This window comes from Fundulus heteroclitus, unplaced genomic scaffold, assembly GCF_011125445.2.
Source record: "Fundulus heteroclitus isolate FHET01 unplaced genomic scaffold, MU-UCD_Fhet_4.1 scaffold_330, whole genome shotgun sequence".
NCBI lineage: Eukaryota > Metazoa > Chordata > Actinopteri > Cyprinodontiformes > Fundulidae > Fundulus > Fundulus heteroclitus.
In genome coordinates this window covers 96,459-117,110 of record NW_023396740.1, presented here as the reverse complement: position 1 = coordinate 117,110, position 20,652 = coordinate 96,459, and the positions used below count along the sequence as shown (strand labels likewise).

The following is a 20,652-nucleotide window of genomic DNA, read 5'->3' as shown; positions in this document are numbered from 1 at the left end:
AACAAAGTCTTTGGAGGGAGAGACCTTATATTTAATAGACCACATTTAATTGTTTTATTTTTTTGGTTCAAGGTGAGTCGTATTGATTTTTACAGATTTTTATGATTTGTTCCTTTTAGATCCGTTTTTGATCTATTCAGTTTTGGCTGTGGGGAAGACACCGTCTCAATAGGGTAATGGGTGGGTAACAATACAGAAGCTGCAGAGAGGTGTGTTAAACTATGGCTCTGCTTCCTGGTCTGGACCCTAGGCTGTCAGTATTTAGGAGAACTAATAAATCTGGCCAGATTCCTAGAAAGAAGAGCTGCATCATCAAAAGTGGGATGGATGCCGTTTCTTCGGATCAGACCATGTTTTCCCCAGAAAGTTCGCCAGGTATCAGTGTAGCCCACGTCGTTTTCAGGACACCACCTAGACAACCAACGGTTGAATGATGACATGCGGCTAAACATGTCATCACTGGTCAGATCAGGCAGGGGACCAGAGAAAATTACGGAGTCTGACATTGTTTTAGGAAACTTACCATTCAACACTAACTTTAGTGACCTCCGATCAGCGTAACCAGGTGTCATTACCGCCAGCGTGAATTACAATCTTACTGTATTTACACTTATTCTTAGCCAGCAGTTTCAAGTAGGATTTGATGTTCCTACCTGAAACTGGCCCCCGGAAGGCATTTGACTATGGTCCCTGGTGTCTCTAGTGCCACGTTTCTTACTATTGAGCTTCCAGTGATCAGGGTCGGCTACGCAGCGGATGCGTCGCTGAGTGGGGAAAATTTGTTAGAAATGCAGACGGGCTGGTGGTGACCTGGGGGCTGAAATCTAGAGCTATGCCTCCTACGAACCGTCACCCAGCCAGCCTGGTTACCCGGCTGCTCGGGTGCTGCTTCTGGAAGACCGCTACGTGAAGTAACTCTATGTGGCTCAGCACAAGCAAAGGGGCGGCTATCAGCTGGCTTTTCAACAGCAAGGAGCCGGGTCTCCAATTCTGACACCCTCGCCTCCAAAGCTACAAAAAGACTAAATTTATTACATGTACTATTATCACTAAAGGAGGCAGAGGAATAACTAAACATCTGACACAGAGAGCAGGAGAGAGGGAGAGACTTAGACAGAGACGGAGAAGCTGATGGAAGACTAGAGAAGGAAGCCATTGTGAGGCTAAAGCTAGACTAGGCTAAAGACGTCTTACCACACTGTGAAAAGCAAACTGTGTGAAACACGAGGACTTCCCAAACGTGAAGTGCAGCAACAGAGAATGTTTTTAAATGTGCTTATGTGTTAGAAACAGATAGATGTCACAGCAAAGAGATTAAAAGATAAAAACAAAAGAGTCTGGAAAACCAAACCACAATCCAAACCGCAGCAACAGAAAGTGTTTAGGCGCAATACGCCTCACTGAAAACAGGAAGTGCCCACACCAAAAATGAATCATCATGCAGTCTGACTGCAAAATACCACTTTACCATCTGCATTGCCAATTTCATCCGTTTTCAAAATGAGCTTATGTTTTCGTGAGGACAGCACATTTTCCAGTCAAGTTTTTTTTTATAGCTCCCAACCTTTGCATGGAAATGCGTACGCAAGCTTTGTAAATGAGACTCCTGGTCTTTTGTGGTAAAGAGAGACAAGCCAGAAAGCAAAACTCTTGATTTATCAGTCTGTCTACGTTCTGACCGTCACCTATGATCATGAGGTATGGATCATGACCAAAGGAATAAGATCCCATATACAACCAGCCTAATGAGCTTCCTCCAGCCTCAAACACAGGGTGAGCAGCTTTGTTATCTGGGGGAGCTCAAAGTAGAGCCTCTGCTTCTCCACATGGAAAAGAGCCAGTTGAGGTAGTTTGGGCATCTAAACAGGATGCTCCCTAGTCACCTCCATCTGGGGGTTTTCCGGCATGTCCCACTGGGATATCTGGTAGTAAAGTGCTGACCATTAAAATTGGTTACATAGCTCACTTGTGTTATGATTACTACAGCCCACATACAGCCAAGAGCTAATGCCAAATTAGCCCTAGAGGGACTATTGTTTCATCAGCAGTCAAATGGACATCATTTGATATGCAACTGTGATCATAACTAGGGACTTTAATCATGTAGAACCCCAAATTGCATAAATTCATAAAGTTCCTGATTAGAGACACCAATAAATTAGACCAGGTCTATTGCAACATCCCAGGAACTTATAAGGCTGCAGCAGCTACCCACTCTGAATCATCAGATAAAATCTCTGTGGACCTGATTCCTGCCTACAAACCCCTGATCTGCAGAGGCCTGCTCAGCCTTACAGGACTGTTTTGAACACACAGACTGCGGGGTGTTTCAAGAGGACGCTGATCTGGTTGTCCTATATTCACTTTTGCACTGATACTGTCCTACCCACGAAGACAATCAGGATATTTGTAAACCAGAAACCATGGCTAGAGAGACTGGTATACAGCAGGGCTAAAAGTGAGCTGAAAAAGGGCATCCAAAAGGCAAAGCACGGATACAAGGAGCATATCGAGCACCACTTCAACAGCAACAACCCACATAACATGTGGAAAGTCATCAGAACCATCATAGACAACAAGCACAGCGACCAGCAGTTCAGCAACGATCCAGCTCTCCCGAAACCTCAAACCAGCCTGTAGCAGCACCACGTGACCTCCACCTTAAGAAAGATCCACACCATCAAGGCTGCAGGTCCAGACATGATGTGAGATCGGACACTGAAATCATATACTGACCAATTTGCAGGGATTGTTTCTGGACATCGTTAACCTATCACTGTGGCTCCCCACAGTCCCTGCCTGCCCGAAATCCTTCATTATGGTCCCACGGCTAAAAAACTACCATCACCTGCTTCTTTGACTACAGTCCTGTTGCTCTTACCACAGTCATTGTGAAGTGCTTTGAGTGGATCCTCCTGAAATACATCAAGGATGCCTTCCCTGCTTGCCAAGACAGTCTGCAGTTCACATACAGGAAGAATCGCTCCACAGAGGATGCTGTCTCGCTGGCACTTCACATGGCTCTGACTCCTCTGCTCTAGAGTGCTATTCGTGGACTTCAGCTAAGCCTTCAACACCGTGCTTCCAGACATGCTGGCTGTAGCCTGAAATTCCACAACCTGGGATTATCACCACCATTCTGCTCCTGGATCAGCGAATTTCCCACCACAGGCCCCAGGTGGTGAGGATGGGGAAACTCACATCTGCCCTACTGATCCTCAACACTGGAACGCCGCAGGGTTGTGTCCTCAGTCCTGCTGTCTACACCCTCTTCACATGACTGTTCTGCTATCCACCCCGCAAACATGGTTGTGAAATTTAGGGACAACACTACGGTGGTGTGTCTCATATCCAGCAATGATGAGACCTACTACAGAGAGGAGGTCCACAATCTGACCCAGTGGTGCTCTAAGAATGACCTCACCCTGAACACCAGCAAGCCTGAGGAGGTTATAGTGGACTACAGGAGGTCCAGGAAGACTAAACATGCTTCTCTCTGCATACATGGGAAAGTGGTTGGGAGTGTGGAGAGCATAAAGTTCCTGGGCATTCACATCTTCTCTGATCTCTCTTGGGCTGAGAACATTTTCCAACTGGTGGGGAAGACCCAACAATGGCTCTTCTTTCTCAAGAAACTGAAATGGACTGAACTTTCTACTCAGCTGCTCAGAAACTTTCATAGAGCTAGAATAGAAAGCATTTTTTTTGTCCCAGCGTCACAGTGTGGTATGGGAGCTGCACAGCACAGGAGAGAAAGGATTTAACATGGGTGGTGAGGTCAGAATAGGGGATTGTGGTATGCCGTCCACAAGATCTAAACACAGTTTATGCTTTGTGAGTCCACAGAAGATTGAGGCGTATTACTACAGATCCCACCAACCCAGGCACTGCACTGTTTGTCCCAGTTCTATCAGGCAAACGATTCAGGAACATTAAATTAAAAACTAATAGACTTAAAAACAGCTTCTTTCCTGTCTGGATATCCATACAAATTGCACATTTCTTTAACTGAAGGTTCACATTTTTGCTAATGGCTATTTGCGGCATTAACTTCTCCAGAAAAGTCTGTCTAATCCATTCATGCGATTGCTCATTATTATAACTGTTATCTGTTTTGTTTTTTTACTTGAGCATAAATTAATTTGAACATTACATTTTTTGCTGTTGACTATTTGCAAACTTTTCAACCTCTCAAAAGGGTTTTGTCTGATACATCAGTCATTTACATTGATGTGTAATGTGAGTGCTATCTTTTTTAATTAAATCCGATTCTAATGACTATGCACGTGTTTAGCTTCTCAGGACGTTTTGTTGGTGCATGCAACTATTTGAACATTAGGCCCTATGTGTTATTTGTGTCTCTGTATTATGTGCGATTCTGTGAATTCAGAGCCGGTGTCTCACCAAAATTACTTTATGGTGACATAATGAAAATTGAGATTCCTGTTTCTTCTTCATTCTTGGAAAGTTGAAATCCTGATACATAATATGTCAAAACAAGCCACATTTGTAATGTATAGATATGTGCAGGCTACCTCTAGCTACAATGCTTTTCATAAAAGCCTTTGGACCTCTTGCTATGGCGGTAAGCGCTCATCAGGTATTGATATCTTAGGAACAGAACACGATCTCCCTGTTTGTAGATAATGTCATATTCTTTCTGTCTGATTTAGCCATTACACATTAACTGAAAAATCACCTATATCACCTCTGTTTTTCAGTTTTGCCCTAGGCTGCACTAAAAGCATCCAGCTGGATGACTCCAGAGCTCTTCTAGGATTCTATGGCTTGAACAGTTTGATTGAAAAAAAAAATGATGCCAAACTATTTAAAACTTAAAGAACTAAAAAAAAAAAATGTTCCACTTATTTTGTTGGCCATCATAAACTAGGCTTTATGCTGCAAGACTGCACTTTACCTGAGAGTTATTGACCTCTTTTTTGATTAAAATAACAAATTTCTTTTAGTTGGGTATAAAAGTCTGAGATGGAGGATGACATGAAATGTTGGTTGTACTTGATAACCTGGCAAAATAAAAGAGCTCAAATGTCCAGAAATGTCTTAGGCCTAACGTGGTGAAACTGTGAATTTACTATAAAATTTATGATGTGGTAAACCACTCATTTTAGATTTTTTAAATTACTTTTTGTTGACCAGCCAGTATTATTACACTACCTGTTCAGTGAGAAAGGAGGGCTTATATGCGCCATCAGTAGAAGTGTTGCCTGTGCCCCGCATGGACTTCATATGGGAGACAGCCATACGCAGTATGGTTAGCTTGTCAGGTTTTCGGGCCAGGGCACTACATGTAGGGACCATGTCTGATAGTTCAGTGATGTACTGGGTCATTTTGTTGCGTCGACGTCGTTCAATCTCACTGTGGTTCTCTCTAAAACAGGAAAGAAATTATTATACACCTGGAGGCTGCAAACTGTCACCTACCATCCAATTTCAATGACAGATTATCACCAGTTTATCATCATGTCATCTTATATTTTAGGTGGTAAGCTAAAGGTCTCACAAGAATGTTAAACATCAACAACTATTATTATACAATCAACTATCATGAGGCCCAAATCCATCAAAAATACCATATCAAATTATAAAGAATTATGAATTATAAAATATTTAACTGAGAAAGGCAACCATTTGGAGCAGTTATTAGCAAAGAAAACCTCTTCAACATAATCCGTAATTACCTCAGGATGGTGTCCGCTTGGGTCAACTGCTTATTTATCCAGAGAACAGTCAAAATGTCAAACAAAACCAATCATGTATCGAAGGTTTGAGGGATATTATGGGGACGTGGTCTAAGTTAGATATGCTTAGCTTTTAGTGTTCACCAGTCCACAGTAACCTCAGCAAATCAGTCTGAAAATGCTGCTACTACCATAGCTGAATGAAAGAACAAACATAATTAGGCCCTACAATGACTGGTTATGACACTAAGTCTGTCATGTCAGTTTTCTCTAATGTCAATACTTCATACGATACTGAGCAAAACTGAATTTTCATCTTTTTCTGATACATACCTTACCTGAAATAAATACTCATGATTTATATCACAGATTTTAGAGGGCAAAATGGTGCTGCAGTATACATATCAGTCAGTGATATTTTGTCCGACTTAGATTGTGATTTTTTATCTGCTTTTCACTGTGCTCAAAGAAGTAGCCTGATCAGGAATCTGCTAATTAACAAATCCATATCACTGTGCCCCTTTGTGAACAAATTACTTGGCCACCAATCAGAATTACTTTAGTATAACTGGCACACTTCTCATAAATTGTCCCTATTCTTTCTGTTAAGACCATCTGTAATTTCAGTTAAAGATAACAAATGAATGAATCAGGGGTAATGAGACTTTGGAATACAGTCTGCTGATCCCTGAGTCACTTGGAAATCCAGTCTGAGCACAGCTGGCTAAGCCTACCTGGCATATCTCTCCTTATCCACACCAGCAATCTGATCATCATCATACCTAAAGAGAAAAAGAACATAACATGTAACTTTCATTTGTCCATAATGATTGTGCAACTGATACATCAAACCTTTATTATTGTCGTGTTTATCATGAAATACTAAACCCATGTTACTATATGATTTGATGGATAGATAATGGATAAAATGAGACATACGTAAAAGGTTGAGAATGAAGCTAGTTTCCATTCTTGTGACAGAAGCAGAGCAGGAGCACTGCAGCCAAGTCCAGTTGTTGTTGTATTGGGAGGGTTGCACTCCCCCATTAATCACCCCCTTTGCTCCCTAAATTTAATATTGAAATAATGTAGATTACAGCAGAGGCCATTCAGGCTTATATTTCCTCTATAAAACAGGTCTATAAAATATCCTTTTATAAAGCTAAATTTCACAACAGTCATTTCTGTCTCTAGGGTGATGCACATCTACAATTTTGTGTCCTCTGTATCACTAATGGTGGAGTTCCACTCTGTGGCGTAGACACACGTGACCCATGTGTGCATGGTGAACATACATGTGGAAAAGATGTAGCAACCAACTACAGAACAAGATAAAATGTCTGAGTTTTTCAAACGCCCCCAGAGATGTGAGCATAGCAGTATTCACTCTCTGTTACTCTCCTACTCCGTATCTATAGAGAATGGCCTAAGCGCTTCAGGTCCTGTTTCTACTTATCAGGAAGAAGATGGGATAACAGTTCAACGTGTCAAGCCAAAAGGAATCTTTTTCTGGCACCCACAGATCACTGTCTATGCAGCCTGAAGTTGGATTTACAGTATTCTGATTGATTTCACTGTGATTCTCTGTAACATGCCTACAGACTGCTGCATTGTTTCTTGTTATTTACAAAATCAGAAGTAAACATGCAAGGGGTATCTGTACAGAGTCAGCTGGTAATTAATCAAATAGAAATTTCACAACTAGGTGGGCTGTTGAGCACTGCCTGTAGACCAAAACAAGATGTGGAACAAGCTACGCCTCTCTCTACCCCCACTCCAGCTGCAACCCCCTTTACCCTCCCCTTCTCACAAATTGCCTCCTATGAGCAGATTTGCAAAGGATAAATCCACAGCAAAACAGCATCACCTTTCGGAAAAACGTGTCTAGGAAGGGTAAGTAATTTATAACTTTAAAATGCTTTATAATGAGAATGTTTTGATCCGCTGGACATTCTTTCCACCATTTTGCTCCGAGTGGACACACATGCAAGCGCAGCCAGCCCGGCTTTGTAACCGTGTGACGTCATACCATATTCCATCTATAAAGATACCTTCAGTTCTTCAAAACAGTATTTCTAGTTCTTTTTATCTAAAGTAATTGCATTTTGTTTAATGGTCCTTTAAGCAGGATCCTTAAAAATGCATTGTCATTAAAGAGTTAGTGCTAAACCAAACTTACACTCTTCCTTCTACGAGTCTATTTTTATATGGAGGATTATGGTCTGCTGTTTGCTTTTCTCCACTTCATTTTGTGAATTAATTTGAATTGAAATGCAGCAGGTCACTGTAAGAACAGTAATGCATAAACACAGGTTTAGAGGTCCTTTACAACAAGACCCACAATATCATTAAGGAGATCTTAGGTCTTGAAGCATAAATGCTTTTAAATAAAGTTTATCGTTGATGTTTCGCATTGTGGCCTCATATGTCAGAGTGACCTCTTGTTCAATTAAGATGTTTCTATCTTTACTGGTTTTCCCATAGTTTAGCCCCTGAGACCCACTGAGTTTGAATCTTCCATGAAGAGTTTTTTCTTGTTCTAAATAATTCACTTCCATAAAGGGACTGGTTATGAAAAGCTCAGTGAATAGGGTGATGAGCAGCTCTGGTCTGTTGCTGCTGCTGCTGCTGCTGCTGCTGCTGCTGCTGCTGCTGTCTGTTCACATATGAAACATTTCCTTAACATCCAACAGACTTACACCACAGCAAAAAAAAAAAAAAAAAAAATATGTCATGATCTAATGATGGACAAAGAAGAACTACGCATTATAACTACAATAATTACATATAACATATTTTCTACGTGTCTTACATAACTTTTTATTTCAACACTATGGTATTGGTGCTTACAGAAAAAAACAAAATAAACTTAAATTTGCTACTTTAAAGTTTTTAACTTGACCATCTTCAGCATGTTTTCATGCTGAGCAATATGATCGCACTCAGACTGTTCTCACTAATCATCAGCCTGCTTTATTATTGTTTTTCTGCAAAAGGAAAACCCCGGGCTTGTCTCTTAAACCATCCATAGACACCTATATCATAAATATCCTTCAACACTGACTGACCTGACACAGACACTGAGACTTCCTGTGCCTCGATCAACCACTTATTATATGCACATATTTTTTTCCACATGGAGCCATAATGAACTCAACTCTAAGGTCTAAAACTGGGAAGATTTTGTTGCTAGCACAACGTTATTATTTTACATACATTCCCAGCCAAAAGTTTGGACGCACCTTTGTTATTCAGTGTTATTTCCTTAGTGTTATGACATTCTGCATTGCAGATGCATAGTAAAGACATCACAGCTATGACTCAGAAGTATATAGAATTGTGTATGAAACACAATATTGGGAAATGACTCAAAACATCATGTATATTTTAGCTATTTCTAAATACCCCCTTGACCTTCTCTGAATGAGCTTCATGAGGTTAGTCACCTGAAATGATTTTCCAACTGTCTTGAAGGAGTTCTCAGAGATAGTAATAAAAATAAAGAAAAAAATGAGAAGGTGAGTCCAAACTTTTAATTGGCAGTAAACTTAAACATGAGTAAACGCTAACTAGAGAGCTAAAATGCTCTTTGACTTGTCAAATCCAGTTTGAATTTTTTGCAATCTAAAGTCTCAACTTAGGGGTTTGTGTTTTGATGGTGGTTTCAAACATTTGTCCTAATTTATAAAACGAAATACTCAGGTGATCAGTTTAAATGATAATCACTTTGATTCTTTTCTGAGATTTAGGCTATATTGTAGAGCTTATAAACAAGATTTACACTGTGTTCATTATATATATATATATATATATATATATATATATATATATATATATATATATATATTAGTGCTGTCAAACGATTAAAAATTGTAATCGCGATTAAAGTGTCACTGCTTTTAAATTGTTTTTATTGTTTTATATTTGTGCATATGTATTAACTGGTTTTATTTTTGTAACCAGGTTGTAGTGTTTTTGCAGATTTCTGCCCAGGTCCCCCTTGAAAATGAGATCCAGATCTCAACGGGGTTTACCTGGTTAAATAAAGGAAATAAAAAAATAAAAAAAATCACAAATGAATCGCATATTCATCTTTTTATTTCTGAAAGTGTAAAAGCCTATTTAGGCATTTTAATATGCAATTTTTCAATAAATGACAATAGTAAAAACATGCTTGTACAAAAAATATTTTCATTTTATATTTTCAAGCACTTTTCAGAATTGGAATGAAAACATCCTGGTGCCATAAAATGTTAAACTCTGGCCAATAATGGCTAAATTGCTAATTATAACGCCCTGATGTTTACATAATGTGCTGAAATATTTATTTGCCTCTTAAACAAAGATAGACATGGTATTAAGCATTTACATATAAAGTAATACTAATTTTACAGTTTACAGACAAAATAAGACAACAAATTAATAAGAATTAAAGAATGGTTTATGGGTTGGGTTTCTGCAATGTTAACAGCGTGTGAAAAAATCATCTTCAGAACCAATCTCTGCCTAAAATGTAATCTACTTTAAGCAGTTATCACCAGTTATTGCAACCGTAAACTACAGAAAATACGGGTAGAGTTGCTCTTCCTGCCTTTACTCCATCGGCTCCTATGTCAGTCTAGAGGAGGATGCGCTGCAGCGCGTTATGAGGCAGAGTGATATTTCAGCTGGTTATACTCACTGCGTCTGTAGTGCGGCAACGTTACTTATTTTAGAGCCCAAATAAGCGACTTCACTTTCAGAAACAAGCCCAAAAAAACTGCAACCTTGCAACTCATGAAATTTACAAGCGACTTTAGAAAAAAGAAGCCCAAAGTCGCATGAAATAAGCGGGCTTGGCAACAGTGAGCGCGGGTCTGTTTTGCTAGTCTCTAGCATTCTGGGAACTAGGAAAAGCGGCGAGGGGAAACAAAGCATTAACGCGATTAAAGCTTGTTAAAAAAAAAGTCGGCGTTATGGTCTAACAAAGTTAATGCGTTAATAGCGCGTTAAAACTGACAGTTGTAATAAATATATATATATATATTTGTGTGTGTGTGTGTGTGTTTGTGCGCGCATTTGTGTGTATATGTGTGTGTGTGTAAATTTCTGTTGTAACCTCTAAAATTCAATTTCAGTGATCTCACCTTGAAAATTTGCTGGGTCCCTCCCCATCCTCGTCATCAAAGTCCATTCTGGAAAAAAAAAGTTATTCATTCCAAATAAAGGGGACATAGTTGCTTTTCAGTTCTTCCTTTTCCTATTGAAATCAATCAGTTGTGGCTATATAAAGAGTAACCACTATGTTTTCTTCTAAATTCCTTGTTATTTACGACAACTTTCCCTCTTTTCTCGTTTTGGTGCTGCGTCTTTAAATCTAAAGGAGACACTTCACACCCCTCCCCCCTCCAGGTTGAAGAACGTTCCACTTACAGAGATCCTGCCATGCCTAGGTCTGCCTACGGGACGCCCGACTGAGCCCTTAGTTCGCCTTTTTTAGGCTTTCTTTTTGTCTGGGTTTTGGGACTCTAGCCCTCCGTCCTAGGCCTCCCACCGCCCGCCCTGTTTGGGTTATTTTTTGCTTGGATTTCTGAGAGACTTTTTTAAAGGGCATCTAGTATCCGCCTTTGAGGAAGGGGTACAGTCATGATTTAGGTTTTTTTTTTTATTTGCTTTGGACTTTTCTGGACTTTTCCTATCAGCCTGTCACCTCTCAGCCACTATCCAATCAGCTCAGTCACCAGTCAATTAGCCCACATCAAGTCCACCTTCTGCCAGTAATTACTATGAACCTGTTCACCTCCTACATATACCTGCCTCAGCCAACTCATCCCTGCTAGAACGTCTCTTCTCGTCTCATCTCATCTCATCTTTTGTGATGTGCCCTTCCTCTACCAGTTCATGTGTGCTCAGCCAGCTGGACTCTTCAGTTAAAGTTGCCAGTATCTGCATGCTTCACAAGTCTGCCTGTTTCCTCGTGAGTTCCAGCCGCTCGCTCTGGATTATTTTGACATAATTTTACTGTTCGGGGTATCCGAGACTGAACTGGGGCATATGTGGCACCTGAACCAAAATTAGTTTGAAACTTGATTAACATAAGTGTCCCTGCAGGGCAGTTCATTTGCAACAGAGTCCATAAAGTCTATACACAACACTCACAAGAACGAAAATCTCTTCTTTTTTTATGTATGTCTTGTTTTCTTGTGACAAGGTGTTCTGTGTCTCTGTGTTATGTGTGAATTGTATGAATTCTGGGCCGTTGTCTCACCAAAATGTCATTATGGTTACATAATGAAAATGAAGATTCTTAATTTTTGAAAGGAGAGAAAAACATTAAGAAAACTTTGACAAATTATACTAGAGAACACCAGACAGCACAATTGATATAGAATATTTAAAAACCCAACAGCTAAAGGAGTAAAAGAGCAAACCATGATTTAGGTTTTTGTTTGTACTTTTCTGAACTGATTAGTTTCCACTCCTCTCAGCCAACAGCCACCAGTCTCCATCCAATCAGCTCAGTCATCTCTGGTGATGGCTTTTTTCTTGCCTACCAGCCATCACTCTGCATCTGATCAGATCCATCTGCTGCACTAATTACTGACAACTCTACTCACCTGTTACCCTGCCTACATTTACCCGCCTCTTTCTTCCACTCACTGCCTGAATGTCTTGTCTTGTCTACCTGCCTGCATGTGTGTTTTCCCCAGCGAATTCCCTTCATTCCACCCCTCGGCGAGCCTCACTAGTTTGCTTAGTAGAGGTTGTGAGCATCGCCTTGTGGGAAGGATTATTTGCTCTGCTCATGCTGGAGAGACATCGGTTGTTCCAAGTCAGATGCTGCCTACAGCGTCTGGTCAAATCTGGTTCTACATGCCTGCCTCATCGGCCACTGTGCATTTGTCAAGTCTATTCTGTTTGCCTGCCACAACTCATCTTCTCAATAAACCTGTTAAAAACGTACTCTGTGTTCAGCTGATTATTGGGTTCTCCAGCACTACTCATTACACAAACCTGCACACCATTCTAAAAGTTATAACTGATTCAAGAAAAGAAAAAACATTTTTATAAGAAATTCATCAACATTGAAACCATTCCATTTCCTTAAAAAGAACAGCCTCTAGGTGGCCTTCACACAAACTGCATCAGTGGTCTCAACGGTTAGTGTCCTGTCCACATTGGTGCCCAGACACTTCTACATTCTGACATTCTCTACCACTGTACCATCTATGAGTATTGCACACAAATAGGCTGATTTCTTTAAAAATCAATCAACGTTTTGTTTTGACTCCTTGCCAGGGTTTGTAAAGCGGGCACAGGTCTAATGACACCAATCCCCACAACATGATATCACCACCACTGTGTTGATGTGCATTGTTTGTTTTCCACCAATTGTTTTTGTTATGTAGGCCAAAAAGCTCAGTTTTGCTGTCATCTGACCAGAGCGTCTTATTCCACATGTTTCAAATTCCAGACAGGTATTCTTATGATTTAGTTTCAACAATGGCTTTTTTCTCGACTGATTTTTGCAGTCCACAACTAACAGTTGTTTTGCAGTGAGTCTCTGCAGCTCCTTTAGAGTTTCCATAAGTCTCTTGGTTATTTCTGTTGTTAATGCTATCCTTGTTCAGTTTAAGGGTTTAGGGCCTTATCTTTGTAATGTCTGCAGTTGCACATATTTTTTCATGTTTAAATGATGGATTGAATAGAGATCTGACAGAGATTTTAAACTTAGCATTTTTTTTTTAGAACCTAACCCTAATTTAAAACTTCTCTGCATATTTCTACTTGACCTGTCTACTGTGTTACTTGGTGTTCATGATGCTGTTTTGTCACTAATATTGTCTAACAAACTTCTGATGCCTTCAAAGGACAGCTGTATTTATACTGATATTGAATTACTGACAGATGGACTCTATTTACTAATTAGGTGAATTCTTAGGACTATTGATTCAACAGTTTTTTATTCAGGAGTGTCGCAGTAAAGGATGTGAATACATATCTCCTTACTATTTTTAAATTTGTAAAAACTAACTTAAATGTTAAAAAACAAGAATGTTTTTTCACTTAATTTAAAAGAACATCAGCACTAAACATACTTACCCTCCTGATCTCCTCTTTCCACCGCGGCCTGACACAGCACCTCCCATTCTCACCTGGCCGGTTCCGACTCCACCAGACATTGCTACTGGACCTGGCAACTCGCTGGCCATTTCTAAAAGGTGCAACAGTAGCAGAGGACAGCAGCAAGCGTTGTAAGACACAGGTATTTCACTCAAAATTAGCAAATATTCATAACAATATTCATTTCTATCAACATTTTATGCTGGACATTCACTGATTTCGTTCAGTAATTTCTGTGTAGCTGTCAAATGATCATTAAATGTATGGTCCATGGTGTACAAAAAGATGACTAAAGAAGTGTCAGGTCTAGACACAACAGGGTTTCCCCCAGAAAATGGGGTAATCCTGGCGGTCGTGGTTGGTTGCAGGAGGTGCACGTGTAAACAGTGGGGGTGGGTATGTGGTGGTGTTTAGCAGAATGAGGAAGCACGAGGAGAGTTGTTCGAAGGAGGGGCGCAGCATGAACTTAGTGTGCATCGAGCTAATAACAGCAAGCGCGTTATCTTATTTACACTGGAAGGTTTTGTCCCAGGCGGGAACTTTGATGTCGCTCTCAAACATCAACACATTTCAAATAAACAAATTATGCTTAAGCTGGGCATTCACTGTACGATTTTCTTTTGCCCTTTTTGGGTCAATTCTTCAGCCGTGCAAGAATTTTTTTAATCGGGCCGAGGTTCAGCTGCATTCTGCGTCGTGTAGTATCCAGGGGGTAACGAGGAGTGATTAGCCTCTCACAACCACAATCAGGAATCATACAGTCAGATCAAAATCATACAGTTAAGCAGAGCTACGAGCTGATTTGTCCCAACCTCGCACACTTTAAGCCTAGGTGGTTTTAGGAGCCATTTCCACCTTAAATTCCATATGATGTAAGTCAAGTTATGCTCCAAATGTATACATTTTAAATGTAAAATATAATTTTTGGTTGACACTAACGCATTAAAGAATATTTTAAAGTGGAACCACTATTACAAATGTCTCTAGTTCTGATCTACAGATTATTAAACCAAGGAAAAGTTTCTTAGCGCCGCCTAAATATTTTTCAAAATAAACACTGCAAACTACATGGAAACCCTTATGAAAATATAGAAGAAGCCTCAGACTTTGTATATCCACATCTTGACAATAGCTGCAGCACATCTGTATTGAATCAGCTGAAGCATATTTGTTTCACAAAGGTAGGCAGTGTGACAGGCAGACCACAGATTCGGCACAAACGTGCCAAAACTGTTGAAAATGGGTTTTCACCTTATAAAAAGGAAGCAGGTCAAATAAAAGTGCTGATTACCATTTTCTCTTTTTGAAAAAAAAAAGAAAGAGAAGAGGTGAAAGAAAGAAGAGATAAAAGGGAAATAATGATAAAACGTCTTCTGTCTGCTTCATTACCTGAAAAGAGAGATGTAAAAGGAACAGCACAACCAACAGACATAGTGTAACAAATACAGTAGAGTAACACCTTGATACCATTGCTAAATCATATGTATTCTTATGTATTATTATTTAAGCTGACATGTGTAAAGTGATACCTGAGAAAAGAAAGTGAAAAATAAATAAATAGATAAATAAATTACGGGCTTTCTGTATATAAGTGAACACTTAGAACCTGAAACCCAGCACCTTTGGGTGTTTGTGAAGGTGCACTTGTGTATGTGAAATTTATCCAGGAGGAAATTGCTCTATAGTGGTTGTGAAGAACCAAAGGCCCACCTTCACCAAGCACCGAGGCAGGCGCCAGGGGACCCATAACCCCGGACTCCCAAAGGGGCCCCCAAAGCAGGGCGCCCAAGAAGGGACAAACAGAGGAAATCCGCAACCCCCGCCCCCCAAGGGAAGAGGAGAGACGACCCCGAAGAATTCCCCCAGCCACCGCAATGCCGAAGCCCCCAGGAGCCGCGGGGCCCAGCTACGCCACTGGGCCCCGGGGCCCATGGCCGGGACCCTGGCTCCGCACCTAGCAGAGACTTGAGATGTTCTTGGGAGAGGGAGCGGACCGGACCCTAACCTGGCACAAAAAAATCCAACAATCCCAAGTGGGGGGGCACCACAATCCAGCCATCCGCCTGCCAGTGCCCGACCCCCGATCCCGCCCCCGGACCAGACGCCCCCCGGCCCAGGCACCCCAGGGAGGGGGCCAACATGACCCGTATGGGCCCCACAGCAACCCCCCGCGAAGACCCCGGACCCGGTGGCCCACTCCTCCTCCAAGCCCCAGACTCCGTGCCGCAATCGGAGAACAGGGGTGTGGAAAAGACCCCGATCCTCCCTATGCCCGCTCAGATGTTGTGTTGTTGCATGTTGTTCTCAAATGTGTTTAAAACTGAGAGCGCCGAAGGGGGTGTCCGGCACAGCACCAAACCCCCATACCATGGCCAACACGATTGTGCGTTGTGAAAATGTTTGGAGTGAAAGTGTCTAAAATGCATAATAAAATTGCGGTGAGAGACGTCATCAGAAAGTGGCAACCTCCAGTAACGCCCCCCTCCCCAAGGTCCTACATGTGTGGCAGCGTGATGGAGTAGGCAGAGGGAGGAGTCCGGGGATGGGGAGAAAAGACTGGGGAGCATACAGCAGTCCCAGGGAGCCAGCTCCCCTACTGACTCCAATAGGCACCTCGCTCCCTGAAAGGCCACCTGGAGAAGGGGGCCCCACCAGCAGCACCACCATAGCCCAGGGCCCAGGGAGAGGCGGCAGGGCCCGCGAGCCAGCCACCCCCCAGGACCAACACCTCCACCCCCCAGCCCACCCACCAAGCCTACTGGCTTTCCCTCCCAAAATAATAATAATAAAAAATAATAATAAATAAATAAATAAGAGGGGGGACCCTGGCTAGCCAGCCCACACGAGCCATCCAAAACCCCCAACCCCCAGACGAAACCCGCACCGGGAGACGGCACGGTCCAGGGGCCGGTTCTTCGTACGTCGCTAACTCAGTTAGCTGGATTTGATTGTTGACGATTTGGCATGATCTTGGATTGTCCGGTTCTTCGAAACTCATCTTGGACTTGTTGTCATAGCAACATGTCCGCCATCTTAAGCCTGCTCGAGAGCAGACTTATTTCATGTAAACAGGATTAGATTGCAGCTTTATAAGTGGAGGAGATAGGGAAGTCTGTCGTAGCCATGTCCATTTTTACGATTGCAACCTGTTGCGGAAGGTGCAAGAATAATTTTCAGAGTTTTTCGACTTAATCGCGTATTTCGCAATAGACGGGATCCTTTAGCGTGGCTGTTATAAACAGACAAGCACATCATTTAACAGTGGCTTTTATATAGGAAAAAGTGGTGTTAGAGCCATAAATAGAAAATACTTAAGTTATTTGTATGATGGTTTGCTTTTTATATTTTTATTATATTCAGTAAGATTTATTTAGGCCATTTTATTGTGAAGTAAAATAGTTTAACTTTCAAAGGCTTGCTTCCTGACGAGCCGTATATAATGTATTAGAAAAGACTATGGATGGATTATCTAGACACGGAGCAATATAGTTTTACTGTGTAAACTGTGTATGACTTGGAAAAGGAAGAACTTCATTTTTTATAGAGAAATAATTCTTTTTGTTAAAATTCCCATTTTGCACGCGTCCTTTACTTCCAGTGTCTAAGGAATGACACCAAAATTTGGATCTCTTGACATAACAAGTATCGTTTTAAAATAAAGTATAATAATTAAAGGCTACCATTTTGTAGAATATTCTTGTACTTCACTTTTACTTGTCCCCATGGTCTAGTGGGTCCTGTGGAGGCTCTGATATAAAAGAACAAAGTAAATATGAAATTATTAAAAAGCAAAAATTCATACTGTAGAAAGTGATAGAAACATCTACTATGGACAGTATTTACGCATTAATTTGTCTGCTACTTTTTGCCAGCCCACTCGTGGCTTTAACAGATTTTGAGGTGTTTTAATTAATGACTCAAATTCAGCATAACCTTCCATTAAAAGCTTGTGTTCTGCTTGGGAGAAAAACTGTGAGTGTTCTTTGGCCATGCTGACCAGCCAATAGCCACTAGTAGAGTGCCAACCCAAAGAAAGGGAAGAGCATCTGCCCTGAGATGTTAATGTCCATTCCCCCCTACCAGCTCAACAGGCCCCGAGGCCCCCCAGCACACCAGAGGCCCCGTGCAGGGGCAGACACCTGGGTGCGCGCCGGCCCAGATCCCAAGGAACCCGAACCCACGATGCCCCGCTGGGGCCCCCGCCCGAGGGCGGCACACCCCAGGGACCCCAGGCCCCCAGACCCACCCCACGGCAGCACAGCTACCAGGTCAGTAACCCACGTCCGTCACCGCGAAACTCCCCAAGAGTGGCGCAAGCGGCCGCTGTAGGCCGCCCGTAGGCCGCCCGTAGGCCTCCCAAGCCCCTCCCAGATGGGGGCAACAGACCCCGGGGTCAGACCCACCAGGCGCCCCACTCCGAGTGCACCCCAGAGCCCCAGGGACCCCAGTGAAAACCATGCAAACTATTTATTTTTCCAGAGGGCTTTCCTCAAAGTTACCCAGCAAGCAAACTGATGGGGAAGGTGAAATTTTACAACTCAGGCACTTTGATAAGTCCTTACATATCTGTGCCCAGAACCTCTAGACTGGTGTGCATAACCATAATGCATGAATATAATTATCAGGATGATTGCCTATGCAGTGTGGACAGATATTAGATTGTGCAAGACCCATCTTGAATAATCTTTGTCCTGTATAGTGTACTCTATGAAGAATTTTGTATTGTATTAGTTGTAAGTTGGTGTTTCTAGTCAGTTTGAAAGTTCTTAGACATATCTGAGCCCAGAGGTTTTGTTCAAAGCTGACTGATAAATCCTCTTCCCATTTCATAATAGGAAGAGATATTGAATCATCTATTTTAGTCAGTGTCCTGATTGCTGATTACCATTTTACGACTCTTTCTGCCCATGAAGAAGCCTTTGGCATTAAGATTTACCCAGTGTTTCACCAACATGTACCACTGTGCGCAGCATAAATCAATAAAATGAAAAGAACGGTTCTTTATTCTTTATTGTCACCACGTGTTAACTTGGTGAAATTTCTTTTTGGAAACTTCGGCTAAGAGTATACAAATAACAGACCGCAGACAATGAACAAAGGTTACAGTTTTTTTCAAATCATAGCGTGCAAAAGATTAAAAAGATAAGAGATCAAAAGTTTGTATCAGAATGTTATGAGCCATGTTACATGGCTAAGTTGTCCTTCGTGAGTCACAAATAACAAGTAATGAGGTAATAAGGTCCGTTTGTGCAACGATTTGAGGCTTCAATTACAGAAATGTGCATTTAGATATTCCTGAGAGAAGAGTGTGCAAAATTGGCAGCAACAGTTAAGTGATTTTAACATATGATGGACTTAAACATATTTAACACTAGATGGATTGTAACATATGGTTGTAACATGTGATGGCCATCTCATGGACAGACTCTTAGATCTATTGCAAACCGCAGCAATAATAGTGGATGACTTTAACATGTAAATGTATGATCACTGTCTCCCATCAAGGGGCGATTGTCCTCACAGCTCTTGAAAATAAGTTGTTTCTACATTTATTTGTTTTGGATTTAAGGCTTCTGAATTCCAAAAAAAGTACAAAACAAAGCAACTGGACTTGTTTTCCGTAGTTGAAGACGTTTCGCTTCCTCTCCAGGAAGCTTCTCAATTCTAAAAGTCTAGAGTAATGATGAGTACCAAGCTATATACCACTGCCCAAACAAAGGCCTTAGATAACATGCAAATTCAACAGAAACAGGTCCACCCCTTAGTAATGGGCGGTTGTTAAAGCCATTAAGCCAGCAGATTAAGCCACTCCTCTGTAATGGGGAGTCGTTAGGGTTGTTATTGGCCTGGTTTGGAGGAACAATGGAGGAACAATGTTTTGATCACCCGAATGAGGGTGAGAGTTAAGGTAATGATTGGCCGGAATTAATCCTATAGCTGTATTGTACGTTTTTGGGAGTTGGAACCTAAGGCCTCCTCCTCTGTTTAAGGTTGGTTTTTCTCTCTTAACGTAGATGGCTTCCTTCACACCCCTTTCAAACCATCTGTCTTCTTTGTCCAAAATATGAACATTTTGGTCCTCAAAAAAGTGTCCCTTGTCCTTTAGGTGTAGGTGGGCAGCAGAGTCTTGTGCTGAGGAGGTAGCTCTCCTGTGTTGAGCCATGCGTCTGTGGAGAGGTTGTTTGGTTTATCCAAAATAAAGATCAGACCATTCCTCATCTTAGGTTTGGGGGTTTTGTCCTTGGGATGCACCAGCCTCTGTCTGAGGATCCTGTTTGGTTTGAAATGTACTGGGATTTTGTGTTTGGATAAAATCCTCTTGAGTTTTTCAGAGACTCCAGCAACATATGGTATGACGATGTTTATTCTTCTCACCATTATGTCTGCAGCAGGTCTTTTGGATTTTCTTGCTGATTTGACAAAAGGCCAGTTAGGGTACCCACAGGTTTGGAGGGCATCTTTGATGTGTTTCTGTTCCTTGTGCTTCTCTTCTGTTTTAGTTGGGACATGCTCGGTCCGGTGTTGTAAGGTTCTGATGACCGAAAGTTTGTGCTCCAGTGGGTGGTATGAGTCAAAAAGAAGATATTGGTTTGTGTGTGTGGGTTTCCTATACACTTCAACATCTCCTTCCATGTTCACCAAACAAGCGAGAAAAGGTAGCTTGTTGTTGTTGGCATCCTCTCTGGTAAACTTGATGTTGTTGTCCACAGAGTTGATGTGTCTTATGAAAGCTTCCACCTCTTTTAACTGGATTTTGACAAAGGTGTCATCCACATATCTAAACCAGTGGCTTGGTAGTGTTCCCCTGAAGGTTCCCAAAACTCTCTTTTCCAAAATTAGTACATCACTG

General features: G+C 41.5%; 1 protein-coding gene across 2 annotated transcripts in view; it reads right to left on the bottom strand.

Annotated features, from left to right (window-relative positions):
* Nucleotides 1-20,652, bottom strand: part of LOC118559655 (aryl hydrocarbon receptor nuclear translocator 2-like) — a 70,256-nt gene that overhangs the window by 24,057 nt on the left and 25,547 nt on the right. Inside the window, exons 2-5 of one of the 2 annotated variants that reach the window (XM_036130303.1) lie at nt 13,782-13,893; nt 10,826-10,873; nt 6,434-6,481; nt 5,176-5,389 (exon numbers count right to left, since the gene is read on the bottom strand). In XM_036130303.1, coding sequence (XP_035986196.1) covers nt 5,176-5,389; nt 6,434-6,481; nt 10,826-10,873; nt 13,782-13,893 — 422 coding nt within the window. The remainder of the gene's footprint in view (nt 1-5,175; nt 5,390-6,433; nt 6,482-10,825; nt 10,874-13,781; nt 13,894-20,652) is intronic. The other variant, XM_036130304.1, reaches the window with a different exon arrangement.